Source organism: Cygnus atratus, chromosome 4, assembly GCF_013377495.2.
Source record: "Cygnus atratus isolate AKBS03 ecotype Queensland, Australia chromosome 4, CAtr_DNAZoo_HiC_assembly, whole genome shotgun sequence".
NCBI classification, from domain to species: domain Eukaryota; kingdom Metazoa; phylum Chordata; class Aves; order Anseriformes; family Anatidae; genus Cygnus; species Cygnus atratus.
In genome coordinates, this window is record NC_066365.1 from 48,922,090 (window position 1) to 48,937,290 (window position 15,201).

The 15,201-nt window shown below is 39.3% G+C and overlaps 2 protein-coding genes across 6 annotated transcripts in view; both read left to right on the top strand.

Annotated features, from left to right (window-relative positions):
• The first annotated feature begins 573 nt into the window (after positions 1-573).
• Positions 574-10,501, top strand: PDCL2 (phosducin like 2). The gene is made up of 6 exons (XM_050710402.1): positions 574-579; positions 3,618-3,738; positions 5,416-5,506; positions 8,049-8,192; positions 9,782-9,990; positions 10,338-10,501. The coding sequence occupies exons 1-6, from the start codon at positions 574-576 to the stop codon at positions 10,499-10,501; spliced, it is 735 nt and encodes a 244-aa protein (XP_050566359.1).
• Positions 10,502-13,493: 2,992 nt separating this feature from the next.
• The window catches only part of CLOCK (clock circadian regulator), a 64,217-nt gene continuing 62,509 nt past the window's right edge, over positions 13,494-15,201 (top strand). Inside the window, exon 1 of one of the 5 annotated variants that reach the window (XM_050710187.1) lies at positions 13,494-13,630. The gene's annotated coding sequence lies outside the window, so the exon portion shown is untranslated. The remainder of the gene's footprint in view (positions 13,631-15,201) is intronic. The other 4 variants (XM_050710188.1, XM_035552432.2, XM_035552442.2 and 1 more) reach the window with 4 other exon arrangements.

Here is a 15,201-nt window from a genome sequence, read left to right on the forward strand (position 1 = left end):
GTTCTGATGTAGTTTTAAAGAAGTTCTTCTCAGAAGAGTAAGTTAGCCTCACAGTCTTCCAAGCTTCTTGCTCTGAGTTTGCTTTCACACCAGAGTTGTGTTGAAATATTTGAGGGTATAATTATATTGACAGTAACTAATAATCCTGTGTAGAAATGGATTGTTGTTTCTAATACAGTACCGGCTGGCCACAGTTTGAAGTGACCTCAGCCCTACTCCTTGTGCTTGCAAGCATGGGTGAGCAGCTGGGACAGTTTTTGTGATCTGAGGATCCAGCTTTGTACCAGCTGCCTCCTGTGGAGGTATATTGAAGCTGGGTCATCATTAGACTGTGCTTCAAGATCTCTTCTACAAGGACGAGGGGCAGCTGGGGCGGGAAGGCTGCCTCATGGGCTGCAGGTCCTGCCTGTCATGGCAGGCAGCATGGAGTCAGCAGTAGGCACAGTGTGGGCCCAAGTGGCTCAGTGTGGCCGTTAGAACTGGTGGTGCCTGGTCCCAACAGCTGCTGGTGGGTCAAGATAACGGGTCAAGATAACAGCCTCTACAAGGAAAGGCAGGGCAGCAGGGGGAGCCATGCAGGTGGGCACAGAGACCGAGGGTGATGAGAGAGTTGGGGCTGGGTACTGCAGGGAAAATGGGGAGTCTGAGGGGTGGTGAGCGGTTGGGACAGGAGAAGTCCTGGGCAAGCTGTTCCTTTGTGCAGATGCACCTCTGAGTTTCTAGTGGTTAGGAATTAACCCTCGTATATGCCCTTTAAGAATAATAAAAGGCTGTGCTTTGTTGAAGTTATCTAGCCAGTGCATTCCCAAACTTGATACACGTACCATTCTGTCAAAGCTAGTGGTAACCAACATTATCATTGGCAACTGTGAGAAGATTTTATTTTATTTTTTGCTTGGTATTGTGGCCTGCTAGTTGAGTAATACCGCTTCACACCAAGACCAATTTATCCCGTATCATTTTTGCCATTGTGGGGTTCCTTTGCATTTCTACCTTTATATCTTGGGAAGTTTTTGACACATTTTCATTTATTTAATCTGTAACTATTACAGCAAGCTTGAATGAGTAGCTTAATGCCAAGTTTTGGAACGTTGGTTTAACTCAATTTGTTAAGAATTGTTGAAGGTTTGCTAGTTTCTGATCTTCTCTTGCTTGAGACTGGAGCTGAGGTATTATGAGACCTATTTCTGGTACGTTTACCGTGACTGAGGATTCCTGATCCAATTTCCAAGAGGTTGTATCTAAACACCAGGCAGCACTTCATGGTGCCAGGTGACGGAACCCTGTCACAGGCAGCCCAGAGAGGCTGTGGAGTCTCCTCCTCCTTGGAGATCTTCAGAAGCCGCCTGGATGTGGTCCTGGGCAGCCAGCTCTGGGTGGCCCTGCTGGAGCAGGGCTGGGACTAGGTGGCCTCCAGAGGGCCCTGCTAGCCTCAGCTGTTCTGTGATTGTGTTATGATAATGATTTTAGTTTAGTTTTGTTTTTTAATGCCTCATAATTCTTTGCAATCCTGACACCACAAAGAAAGATTTGCATTCTGTGAAGCAGGGAAATCTGATAGCGACTTAAGACTGCAAATCATACACTAAAGCATTTGTGTGGAGGCCAAATTACTTGTGTGTTACCCATGTTTCTTCAGTGGTACCCATGAAGAAGTAGTCCTCTTAGTTCTGTGGGCCTTTTGATACCCTCACTGTATGTAAGTTAAAATTGTCAAATTCTTATTCAGTGAAGGGTTGAAAACTTGCAGTAAGACTGATTGTAAGTTTTTATTATTATTACTATTATTATTATTTATTTACTTAAAATAATGCTGGGGAATTGCACTATAGCAAAATCTTCTTTTGGGTTTTTCCTATTCTAGACCCCTTAGTGGCCATCTAAGTCATATAATCTTACATGGAACTTTTATTTTATTCAATGGGTTATTTCAACTGTTTTTCAGTCAAGAAGAAAACATCACTTATTTCTTTACTTATATTTTCATATGTGAATAAAGTTAAAATAAGTTTGATAGTATATTTGAAAGAAATTGATAAAATAACCTTGTTCTTAGGAGTACAATTCTACAGAAAAAAAATTTCCAAATAATGTCACTGATTATTTACAGTGGAGTTGTCATTCCTTGTTCAAAATGTGGATCTCAGAGCTTTGCAGAAGGCATCAATTAAAGTATTCAGATATAAAATCTCTTTTATCTTAGCAATAAGGTGTTAAATGTTTGCAAAGCCAGAACGCTCCACTAGTAGTGAATATCGTTAGCAGTAGCAGTGCCTACGGTTTGCTGAGCCCGTGCAGGACTGGTGCAGGAACAGTCAGAAATTGCTGCCACTTCCTTTCCACTCCAACCCTGCAACACCTCACTTTCTCACTCATGCCAGGAGAAACTGGAAGAGGTAAAAGTCTTCTTGCAAACCCACGGTACTTGACTGCCTTGTGAGTAATAGCGTGATTCTATACTCTGTGGGTTTTCTAAGTATGTTTACATCCAAAATGCAAAAGGGCTTACTTTGTCTTTATGAAATTCCTGGAGGTATGTATATCTTAGCATTTGGTCTGTGGGATCTTCATTAGAATTGTGTTGTTATACTCATGCTACGTTCTGTGTGAGAGGTCTGTTGAATAAAAGCAAGGCAGCCGCTGGCTCAAAAGGCAAATGTAGCACTCGTGGGCATGGTAGCACTCTAATGCAAATCCTGTAAGTTTCCTCAGGTAAAATTTTTGTAATGCACCTTTTATTCATTTGATGCAGCATTATTATGAATATTAAGTATTTCTGATATATAAATATCTATACAGTGTTTTATTTATGGATGTTTTCAAACAAATTGTTATTTCATGGCAAAAAAAATACCACACTTTGATTAACAACCTGTTTTAAAATCTGTTTTAGTACTTCTAATCCATATGAAAGGCCTCCTAACGTGTTGCAGTCCAGTTAAATAAACAGATTCTTTTTATATGATAATTTCAGAGTAGATGCAGTCTCTTTATCTTAACTGCTTAATTAAAATTATGACAAATGTAGACATAATACGTACAAAAGCCTTATGTTATAAATAGACATGGTGTATCAAGTAGCTTATGTTGACACATTCGTGTTAATCATTCATTTAAAATACAAGGTCTTTTTTCTCTGACTCTAAGTATGCTTTTGCATGTTTATTCAAAATCTCTATACTTTATTCTTAGTAGTAATATAAAAATATTGTTACAAAAATCTTCCCATATTTCTTTAAGTGTGTTTAAGTAGTTGGTAGTTCTGGGTTTCTGAAGTAGGTTTCCATGCATCTTTTAGAAAATTTTTAGATGATGTGTTTTGGAGACTGATTTGTTTGCTTACATATTGAGGGTTTTTTCTCTCCTATTTTCTTACAGTTGTCTGTTTAGAACTGAAAAATGACAAATGGAAATTCATGGTAGAGCATGGTCCATAAAAGTATTGCAACCTTTTATTTGTTACATTTTGTATGGTTGTTATATCCTTAATATATGCCTAAGTAAAAAAAAAAAAAAGGTGCTTTTTTTGTTGTTGTTGTTGTTGTTGTTGTTTTGTTTTAAAAATGTCATGAAAGACTGATTTGTCAATTTAGTTTTGTTCCATAATATCAAAACAGGATCCAAATGAAGATACTGAATGGAATGAGATACTGAGAAATTTTGGAATTCTTCCTCCAAAAGAAAAACCGAAAGATGAAATTGAAGAAATGGTTTTACACTTGCAGAAGGAAGCAGAAGGCAAGTAAAATTAAAAATATATGACATTAGTACAACAAGATTTGAAAAGCTGAAGTGTATAGTGCAAGGTCCAGCTCCGGAGTGGGAATCTTCCCCAGTACAAGAGCCATTCTTTGCCATCTCCTTCCATTCAAAATTAAGAGATTTTCATAGATCACAGATTGAACAGAAACAGGAATGGAAAGAACATAATCTAATAATCTAGTTTATTTTGCCTTAACACAGGATACATACCTAAGTCTTAACAAATGCTCATTTAATCATTTTTTTAAAACTTTTTTCACAGAAAGCATGAAGAAAAATGTATTCTCATTTTCTTTGCAGTTACCTCTAAGTACTAGAAAATTACTACTGTGGCTTTCTGTAAGTTCCATTTGAAGAACAGAAAGCATGAAGTTGTAGTCGCAAACATGGTAGGAACTAGAAGTTGCACGTCTAAAACTGTACCTCTTGGTACATACTATTTTTCTGAAGGCAAACAGTTTTGCATAGAGCAACTAAGGCTCTTGCTTAAATATGTTCTAGTAATTCTCATTTTCTGACAAGTGCCAGACTTACAAATTCAAAGGCATGTTACAGCTAGTTCAGGAGTCTTCAGATTCTGCTGAGTTCTCTAGATTATTACAGAACAGAGCAAAATATATCATCTTTGTGTCTTCAGTAGTAGCTTCTGCCAAATTCTTGCAGACAGTGTTGATCAGGATATTTTTTTATGTAAAAATAAAGTTAAAATACACCAGATTATTAAAAAAGATGATAGCATTGCAAACAGCTGCGTATGGCACCATTTTAATTACTGTTAGAATCATAGGATGGTTTGGGTTGGAAGTGACCTTAAAGCCCATCCAGTTCTAATGCCCCACCATGGGCAGGGACACCTCCCACCAGATCAGGTTGCCCAAAGTCCCATCCAGCCTGGCCTTAAACACCTCCAGGGATGGGGCATCCACAGCTTCTCTGGGCAACCTGTGCCAGTGCCTCACCACTCTCTGGGTGAAGAATTTCCTCCTAACCTCTCATCTATATCACTGCTCTTTTAGTTTAAAACCATTTACCCTTGTCCTGTCACTGCAGGCCCTGGTAAAAAGTCTTTCCCCATCTTTATTATAATCCCCCTTTACATATTGAAAGGCTGCAATAAAGTCTCCTTGGAGCCTTCTCTTCTCTTCTCTAGGCTGAACAAACCTAACTCTCTCAGCCTTTCTTCATAAGAGTTGTTCCAAACCTCTGATCATTTCTGTGGTCTTCCTCTTAACTTGATCTAACAGGTCCTTTGTTTTGCTAACAACTTTGGGTTTTTAAGACTTAGTTTTAACTCCTGTTTTCTAATTCTTCTATCATTCCTTTGCTATCATCTAGACTCTTATGGATTGCTTTGGGCGAACTGGTGGAGCTGACAGGTGTAGGACAGAATTTGAACCCAGTACAGGTGTAGTTAGAGCCATAGAAACAGTAATGGCAAGTAACTATGCAAGCAAGTATCTAAGTAACCAAGTATGGTTAAATAGATTCATTTTTTAATTCTCTCTCTTACCAGTTACCCAAAGTTGACTGCTTTCTGAAATCAGTATGTATTTTCCTTTCATTAGTTCCATGTCTGAGTAATAATTTTCATACATTTAAAACATGTGCAGGCACTCCAGAGAACACGAGGTGACCAATTTTGTTTGTTTCTAGTGAAACCATATGAAAGAATGAATCTTAAAGAATTAAAGGAAGCTGAAGATGACTTTGATGAGGCTGATAGGAAGGCTGTTGAAATGTACAGGTATAGTGAGATATTCCTGGCCAAATTAACGATGGTGTCACTATTGTACGTTCTGAAACATAAGCTCAGAATCTTGTGAATAGTAACATCGGCTGACACAACTTCTACCTTTTACCTTCTGTTCTTTTGCTGATAGCACTGATGTTACTGTCCTACATCTTCCCAATAGCCAGTGACAAAGAGAGGCAGTTCACACCATACTTTGCTTTGAGGTTTTGTTAGAATCAAATTATTCCCCTTTTAAAATATTAAATTTAGTCTCAAAGCTGCATATTTAAAGGAAAATAGAAGGGGCCACAGTGGAAACCACTGTTACACATTCTCAGTTCAGCTGTACCATGCCGCTGCATGCAGAGAAGTGTTGTATATTTGAAGTGTTGTGTAGTCAACAATTTACAAAAGTGTCTCTTTGGTTAAACGATGACCCTCACCCTACCACTCTGAAGATATAGGAGTTAGAGCAATGCTGATAAATATTTGGAGAAAGGAGAAGTTCTATAGCCCATTTTCCCTCTTTTTCTGCATAACATTTTCTGTATAACATTTTCTGTGGATTTCAGACTGGGAGGAAATGTAGAGTTGGTCATGGGTATGCTTTGTCTATAATATTACAGAAGAACATTAAGGGAAAAACAAAGTCCCATCGTACATGGTTCCAACATACATGGCCCCATCTTTGTGAAAGAGGTTTTTTGCGTATGGGTTTTTGGGGTTTTTGTATATGAAGTGCATGCTACCTATAAAGGGACTCTTACTTCAGGACAGCATGCCATTATAGAAGAAAAATGTATTTCAGTGCTGTACTCTAACTGCTCAGTATTGATAGTTGAAAACTAACTAATTAATCTGAGTATTATGAGTGAAACACTTCTCTGCCTTTTGGATAGCACTAATTTCTGGTATAGTAGGCTTTCTAAATATATTGAAATAAAAATGCAGAGTGAAGTTTATTAGAAACTACAGCTTAATTGTATCATATGCTGTAATGCTGACAGCTGATAAACTTTCTGTTTAAAGTAAAAGAAAGTCAGCTGTGGGCCCCTTATACATAACTATTGTGTCTTGACTTTTATGGAAGATTAATTTTAATGGCCTTTCTATTTTTTACTACATGAAAATATTCTTTTGAAGTTTGTATAGAAGAGAAGGCTCAAGGGAGAGCTCATCAATGTATATAAATACCTGAAGGGAAGAAATAAAGAATGCAGAGCCAGGCTGTTTTCGGTGGTGTCCAGTGCCAGGGCAAGAGGCAGCAGGCACAAACGGAAACACAGAGGGTTCCCGCTAAACATCAGGAAACACTTCTTGACTGCAAAGGTGTCTGGGCACTAGTACAGGTTGCCCAGAGATGTTGTAGAGTCTCATTCCTTGGAGATCTTCAAAAGCCACCTGGACAGCCTGCTCTGAGTGTCCTGGCTTGAGCAGATGACTTGGCTTGGGCCAGATGACTTCCAGAGGTTCTTTCTGACCTCATCTGTAGTTCTGTGACATACCATGTAATGTTCTTAGGCATAAGTGTAATACAACCCAGGTTCTCATCCAACTGTTAATAGACATACACCAATATGATTACCATACCATGCAGTGTCAATACATTTTATGACTTCAGGTTCAGAAAATCTCAGCAGCTTGTATGGAGACTTAGTAATTCCAGCTGTGTGGGACATTCACGTGTGTAGTTTTGAAAATATTTTTCAAAGTACTCTGCTATGTTCTGCAGAGCTTAGTACTGTAACTAAGAAAAATGAGACATAAGCGGTTTAGATAGAATAAAAGTGGCAATGTGATCAGAACATTTCCTTTGCCTAGATTCTACCTGTACTTGCTGTTTTTGCAGTGTTGAAATGACTAAAATAATTCTAGCCCTAACACTGAATCTAGTACTGTATTCCCATAGAAAGATAATCCTTCACATAATTAAGTGAAAGTTGTGACTGTAAATTATCAAGTATTGTTGCTAGAGTATAATAACGTTGTGCATATATTTAGTCTTGCCAATTCTACAGTGGTTTTCAGTCAGTAAAATTAATAGCTGCTTGTAGTTCAACCCACCTCAGTAAGGCATTTTCACTTTCTATGTTGCGATTATTTTTGAGATGAAGACCGCCATCTACTGGTTTTACATTCCAAATTTCATGAATTATTTTAATATTAAATCGCATAACATTAGCACTTTAAGTACTGGTAGTTCTTCCTCAAACTACTAATGTTCAGAATTACAGAAACGATTTGTACCTTGTAAAATTTTCTTGCTTTGTCTCAAATGATCAAGACACTTGTTTAGTGTTTTTTTACTTAAGTTTCCCAGATCTGATACTGATATGTAAGCATAAAACTACGAAAATGTATTTCAATGTTATCTTACAGACCAGAGATTAGTATAGCAGCCTTTCTAACTCTGAAATGATACAAGAAGACCTTGAGCTAGAGTATTTCTCAAAATATTTTTTTAAAGGATTTGAGAGAAATGCAGTAGATATTATTAAAAGATGCATTTTAAATGTTCCAAATGTGCTTATTTTTATTATTGCTTTTTAATTAGGCAGCAGCGCTTCCAAGAATGGAAATGTCTTCAGAGGAGGCAAAAGTATGGGGAGCTAAGAGAAATTAGTGGAGATCAATATGTAAAGGAAGTTACAAATGCTCCTAAGGATGTTTGGGTCATAATTCATCTTTATCGGTCAAGGTAATTACTTTCTAGTATAAGGTATTAAGTACTTCAAAACAGAGAATTCAACTGGTAACTAAAAAGCAATACCAAGAAAAATGAAATATGATAGACTATTGAAATAGCAATTGTTTGGAGGCAGTGGAATAGAGAGCATGGAGCATGGGACCTTCTTGATTTGTTAATTCACTTTAATTAGTTTGCCTTTGATCATTTGTATTAAAGATTTCTTTTGCTGTGTATGCCTCTGTGCTCTGTGTGCTTATGTGCTGAATCTCACTGAGATTTCTGAATTTCACTGAGAAACTGTTGTTGATTGTCTAGGCTAATACAAGTTCCTTTGAAGACTCATTGCTCAACAGGAGTCCTTTAACAGATTTTTTTTCTACCTTTGTTTCTCCTTTAGCAAGTAAAAAGCCCAGCAGGGAAAGTCTCAGCTCTGAAAATCAAGGACTGCTAAGGGAATTTGTTAGTTTATTGGTTTCCCTATATTGGTTCTCTAATGGTAGCAGGAGTTGTGACAGAATCCAGCAGAAATGTCAAAGAACTACCACATACGTTAGCAACTCTAGCATGTTCTTCAAGAGCACTGAGAATTAATATGGAATGTTTCATGTTGCTTAAATTCAGACTAGATTTCTCTTTTCTATCTTTTTAAGCATGTGGGAAGGAAGTTTCTTTGATTCTTTTCAATTGTCAGGAATCGAGCATTATTTCCAGGAGGAAGGAGTAGGTCAATCAAATGAAATTGTTCAAATTACAGTAATTTAAATTTACAGACTTGAAAGAAAATAGCATGTTTTCTTCCTTCTCATTGTTTTTGTTTACTGGAGAATCAATTCTGTACTGGATCATTATGTACATACGAATCTGTGAGAAACCTCATAATTCCTTAGGAATGAATAGTTCTGTTCCAGAACTGTAACCTCACCTGCCTTTGGCCACCAGAGGGTGCTGGTGGAGCTCTTTGACGGTCTATAGGTTAAATCGTCTTCAGTCTCAACAAAAATCTGAACATCGCAAAGGGTAACAGACAAGAAGGGAACAAACTACGAATTTTGTTGTTTTTACAGAGGCTTATATGGTGATTGTGCTGCAAATACTAGCTATGAAAGTAATGAACAGGCCTATGGTGGTAATATGACTACATAAAGATTTCCCTGACACTATTTAGATTTTACTAAAAGAATTAAGAGGTAATTCAGTGTTAAATTCAACACCTATTCAAATAAATTCGAGTGAAATGTATATTAGAGATCTAAAGTCTCTTTTGAAGTCTACAATAAATGGACAAAATGAGCTTTAAAATCTTAGTGGATAACAAAATTGAGGTACAACGCTTGCTTGAGTCATCTGGTAGCTTTACAGACATGCTTCATAAACCGTGCCTATTATACGCATTGACAGTTTTTATTTGGACAGCTCATTAAATCAAATGATCTTAGAAGAGTCTACAAAAAATCTGTGGTGCAAACCTCATTACAAATTAAAATAGAAACAGTAAATGGAAAGGTATGTTTATTCTTCAAAGGCTCTGTTTTAAATAACATTAGTTCTACAAGTCATGTACACTGGAAGTACGATCATACTCTCTTATCCTTTCCTAGCATCCCAATGTGTTTACTAGTTAATGAACATCTCAGCCAGCTAGCCAGAAAGTTTCCAGAAGCCAAGTTTGTCAAAGCCATTGTGAACAGCTGCATTCAGGATTACGATGATACATGTTTACCCACAATACTTGTATATAAATCTGGTGAAATAAAAGGCAGATTCATAGGAGTAGCTGAATGTGGGGGGATATATCTTAAAGTGGAAGGTAAGAGAAATGCTTTTGAATAATTCACTTTATAGAAAAGTTTATGCTGTTTGTAATCATTAGATCTAAAGATCGCTGCTTAAAGATAAGAGAGTTTTAAATAATTTTGTAGAAAAAAAAAGACACAAATAGCAAAGAATGACTTGTGTAATCCTACAGTGATAAGAATATATAGTAAGCAAAGATATTTTGCAGTTTCAGTTTAGATGTTTTACTGGGATAAAGCTGGGTTGTCCAAGGCTCTGTTCTTCTTGTTGAGATGGAGCCTAATATTTAATAAAAATTCTTTTATTCTTAACTGAGAATTTATAGCAGTTATCAGCATAAATTATCATTTGTTATTACAGAGCTTGAATGGAAACTAGCAGAAGTTGGAGCAATTGAAACTGACTTAGAAGAAAACCCCAAAAAGGAAACTATAAATATGATGACATTGTCAAAGCAAAATACTTCTGCTCGTGAAAACACCAATACAAAAAGCAGCGATGTGCTGAAACCACATATTACTTGAGAAGAAATTTTTAATGTGGATAATCTGTTCCAACTTAAACTAGCTCAAATATAGCCTTTAAATTCCCTTTGTAAACCTGAAACAATAAAAGAGAGCTTTTCTTCCACTTGTGTATATTTGTGATTTTTAGAAGAAAACTAATGTAGTAAACAAAAGCCCTACTTATCCTCTGGAAACAGAGATGGCTCCTATTGACAAGAGAGCCTGAATTCTTCTTTTCATACAACCTGCTTAAATGGAAAAGGAAGGAGAGGTATTAGCTGTGGGGCTGTAATCTATACTTTCTTATTTTATCCAGCAGAGGTGCAAGTTTAACACCTGTAATTCTCAGTGAAATGACTGTAGTGGGACTCTGCTCTAAGAAATTTTTCAGTTCCTGCCATTGGGAAGCTGAAGAATGTGTACAGTGATATGAAAACAGGATTTAGCCCTGAATCTATTGACTAATACTTTTGCTTGTTTGACATGTATACAAGCATCTTCTCCAGTGTCAAGGATAATCTTCCCACTCTTTTCTAATGCTGATGGCTGGATCAGTTGTTCCTTCCCAGCAGAAATAAGTACATCCTTAGTAAAACAGTTTACAGTCCATGTGTATATAAGCACAACAAAACTACACGAGTGAATGAAGAGATCACACTCCTGATTCAGCATTTTTATTCATTATGAGTAGTGAATCAAATTGCATAGTATTTATGTTATTTTTCCAGTGACTTGACTAAAAAAATAAAAGTTTTAACATGCTAATGAGGATTATACACACTTGACATGGGTTACTGCATCAGGATGCAGAAACAAAACAGAAATGGTTCACTTAACTCTTGGCACTTAGATATCTAAGGAAAACAAGAAAACGAACATTAGCTTGTTTATTTTTTTTTAACCAGGAGTATAAAGTAGATATGTACTGACAGACAAGTGTACTAGAAGCTTTTATTTTGCGGATTCAAAGAGAACTGGTAGATGTACTTCAGAGTTAATGTCTCATCTGCCACCTAAAACTCGAAGGCTAACTAGTATGTGTTTTAAATGTAGATAGGTCATCAGTGACTTGGGACATGACTTCCCCATCGCTTCAGGTGAATACCAGTGTTGGTGTGAAAGGGGCACTACCACCCACTTGCTCTTTGCAGCAAACCTCCTTCCTGCCATTGTGGCTGCAGTGAGTTACAGGAGCACAAGCCCAATACTCACTGCTTATAATTTGGCAATGTCTGAACATTATGTTGCCCCCCAAGGAACCATCGGAGGGAACTCACGTTGACAGTAAGATTCAAGAACACAGTATTTCTAGAAGGAAATAATTTCACAAAACGAAAATTCACATTCAATTTCTAAGCTTTCTGTCCTGTTCTTTCAGAAGCCCTTAAAGTACTTTAAAAGGAGAAGATGCATTAAAAAACATTGCCTCAGTTAGGCTATAACCTTGGCGCAAACACAAGTGTATGTGATCTGCCCAGGTGTGTTGCCTGCTTTGATCTTGACAGATCCCAAAAGGTAAGGGTTTTGCAAGCTTCCAAGAGCAATTTGGTGCTGCGGCACTGCAGAAGGTTGGTGTTGCTCCCCCATACCTACAAGGTATACTTTGGGTCAAGAGATAAGTAGTAGTATCTCTGCTGTGTTTTTCTGAAGAATTACTACTGGTGACTAAAGATCCTGTGGCAAATTTTATACATACAGCTTGATGCTAATTTTAGCCTCTGGGTTTCTTGGCCACATTCTGTTCCTGGCAATTATGTATTTTTGTTGAAGACGTTTCTGCATTTTCTCCTTTGAGTTTCCATCCCTGCTGTGTTATCCTTACTGCATTTCATCATAGCAGCATTACTCCTTTCCCTAAGTAATTACATGATTAGTTTTGTTTATGTCAATATTCCTCAACTGAAGGCTAGAAATAGAGTATTATATATCAGTAAATATCAAAACTCAAGTGTTTTTTACTAATGCTTTTCACAGTTTTTCCGGCAGAAAAAAATCTGGCTCGTGGTTAATTCTTTGGCAGCATTACAGCTAAAAAAGGTTTGTGTCCCCACACTACCTTTGTGTATGGTCACAAGGTGAATCAAACGGGGAAACTGAGCTACCTGAAAAGTAATCCAGAAAGGAAGATCTATGAGATTTTGGCAGCCAAATCAAGTTCTTTCTTTATTCCAGACACAAACACAAGTTACACTTCTATAGATACATATTGGTAATTATAGTTTTAGGTATATCACTGGAATATCAACTGAAAAATAAACATCCTTGGAACTGAGAAAAATGGGAAAAGTTACATACTTCTGCCACTAAGCAATGTTTTATTTTACAGAAGGTAGTTTGTTATGCATGCACGTTTATGCTAGAATAATCACTGCGCATTTTAAGCATCTTCCAGTCCCACAGCAGGCAGTACGCAATACTGTCTGGAACATGTTACAGTTATATGTAAAGCCTGCGTAGCATCAGCTAGTTATCTGTTTGATTAACTGTGGCACTGTTTGCATTTATTGGCTGGACCGTGTTTCACAACTTAGTCTGCAAAGTCTGTAAGATAGCCACATCTTGCAGTTTTTATACGTTTTTAAAACACACACCTACACAAAGACAGGGATGCCAATTTTTATTATCAGAGCCTCCTGCAAACTCCTATGACAGCTGTATCTTCCTGTGTGCATCTTTCCGGGGGCCACGGCCGGGTTTTCCCGTCAGGCCGTCTCCCCCAGCCGGCATTAGGAGCGCCGTGCCCCGCAGGGGGCCCCCAGCCCCGCACTCCCCCCGCGTCGGGCTCCAGCACCGCCCGCCCGCCATTTTCCCCTCCGTGAGGTGAGCCTGGGCGAGGTGAGCCCAGGTCAGGGCCCCGCGCCTGCCACCGCGCCTGCGCGCTCCGCTCCCCTCCCCGCGGGCCTGCGCGGGATCCCCTTTCCCCACACCCTCTCTCCCTCCCTCCCTCCGCGCATGCGCAGGCGGCGGGCTGTGTCGGGGGGGTGCGCTGCGGCTGGCAGTGCGCGGCGGCGCAGGCGCGGTGGGGGCAGTGGCGGGCCCGGCGGCTGCGGCGGCGGCGGGAGGAGGAGGAGGAGGAGGAGGAGGAGGAGGAGGAAGGAGGAGAAGGGAGGAGGAGGAGGAGGGAGGAGGACGGCGAGCGGCAGCCCGGTACGTGAGGGGCCGTGAGGGGCCGGCAGGGCGGCCCCGGGGGCGTTGCGGTGCGGGGGGCAGCGCTAGGCCCGGTGACCCACTTTGCTCCCGTCACGGCGCCCCGGGCGGGCCTCAGGGGGCGGCGGGGCCCCCGCCGCAGGTGTGAATTGGGAAAAACGTTGTTGTCTTCACCTAACTGACCGTATGCACCCTAACGCCTTCATAACCATACTGTTCTCACATAAAACCAGACCGACTGAGAGGAACAGGCGAAGTGGGGTGCAGTTCTAGCCGCGACGTGAAGCGACAGCCAGGCGCAGAGCACCTGAGCGCAGCCCCGAGCCCCCAGCCCCGTGCAGTAAGGGGTTTGTCGGTGACACACTTTGACAGGCGGTGCTTCTGGGGGCACTGTTGGCTCGAACAGGCCCGGCTGCTCCTTGCTCCCTGCGCTCACCTCGTTGCTGCCCCCCTCAGCTGTGCCAGCACAGCGGTTCGTGGAACTGTGTCCCATAACTAGGTTGGAGAAGTGATCCAGGTTAAAATTAACTACCTTTTTTTTTTTTTTTTTTTTATGGGGTTATATTTAACCTAGATCATTGCTCCGGGTGACAGGTGTGCCAGAAGGCAAGAGGATTGTTTAAACAAACACTCTGGTGAAAGAAACGCTTGAGAAACACACCTCAACTCTGGTAGACCTGGCAAAGTGCAGTGTGAGCAGCTGTGCCACTCTCTTCGGTCACACAGGAACAAAATTGATAATGTCTGTGAACATTTAGGGTTTGGGGGCTGTTATTGTAGACAGTATCTGGTTATTACAATAGAGGAATTTTATTCAGCAGGACAAGATACTTTGCAATTTATTTTTTTTAAGAAGCTACCGATTTTCATATATATCAATTTAAGATACTTTCTCAAAATCATTGAAGACTTTGTTTTTAGATATACCAAATACTAAATGTTTGTGTTCGAGTTTTTTGTGTGGACCTGAGTGCTAGTGCTTTTAAGGGATAAGAGTTCTGTTGGTTGGGCAAGATTTACCTCTTTCTAAGAAACAGTCCTAACAGCAAAAAAATAACCCCCAGGTTGATACTAATATTTTAAGATCTCTTCCAGGCATGTCTTTTTCTGTTTGTTTGTTTTGCTTCACGTTCTTACATTAAAAAGTTTAACAAATACAGGTAAAATAAAAGGATGTGAGGAAAGCAATGAGTGGTTTTTTATTAATGCTTTAAGGAGCCTGTAAGCTCCCTCTTTTCCACTTTTTACACTCAACAATTTAAAAATTGAGTGGTAACTACTTTTAATTTGTAGTGTTGGCTAATTATCTTATTAGTATAGAATTTCATTGAAATCTTCATAGCTTGGTCTTCTCAGGGAAGTTGTTGCGTCCAAGAAGTTCAAGCTTTTGCTGTCTTCTGGACAAAAAGTTGAAGATGCATATTAGCAATAGAGATATCAATAACCCCCTGCCCCCCAGCATGTTCTTTATATGAAATGATTGTATCAACTTGAAAGGTTTTGAATTTTTTGGTAAACAACAGACTTCCCCCCACCCCCACCCCGCGGTGCTATTTCATGTGTTTGAAAAC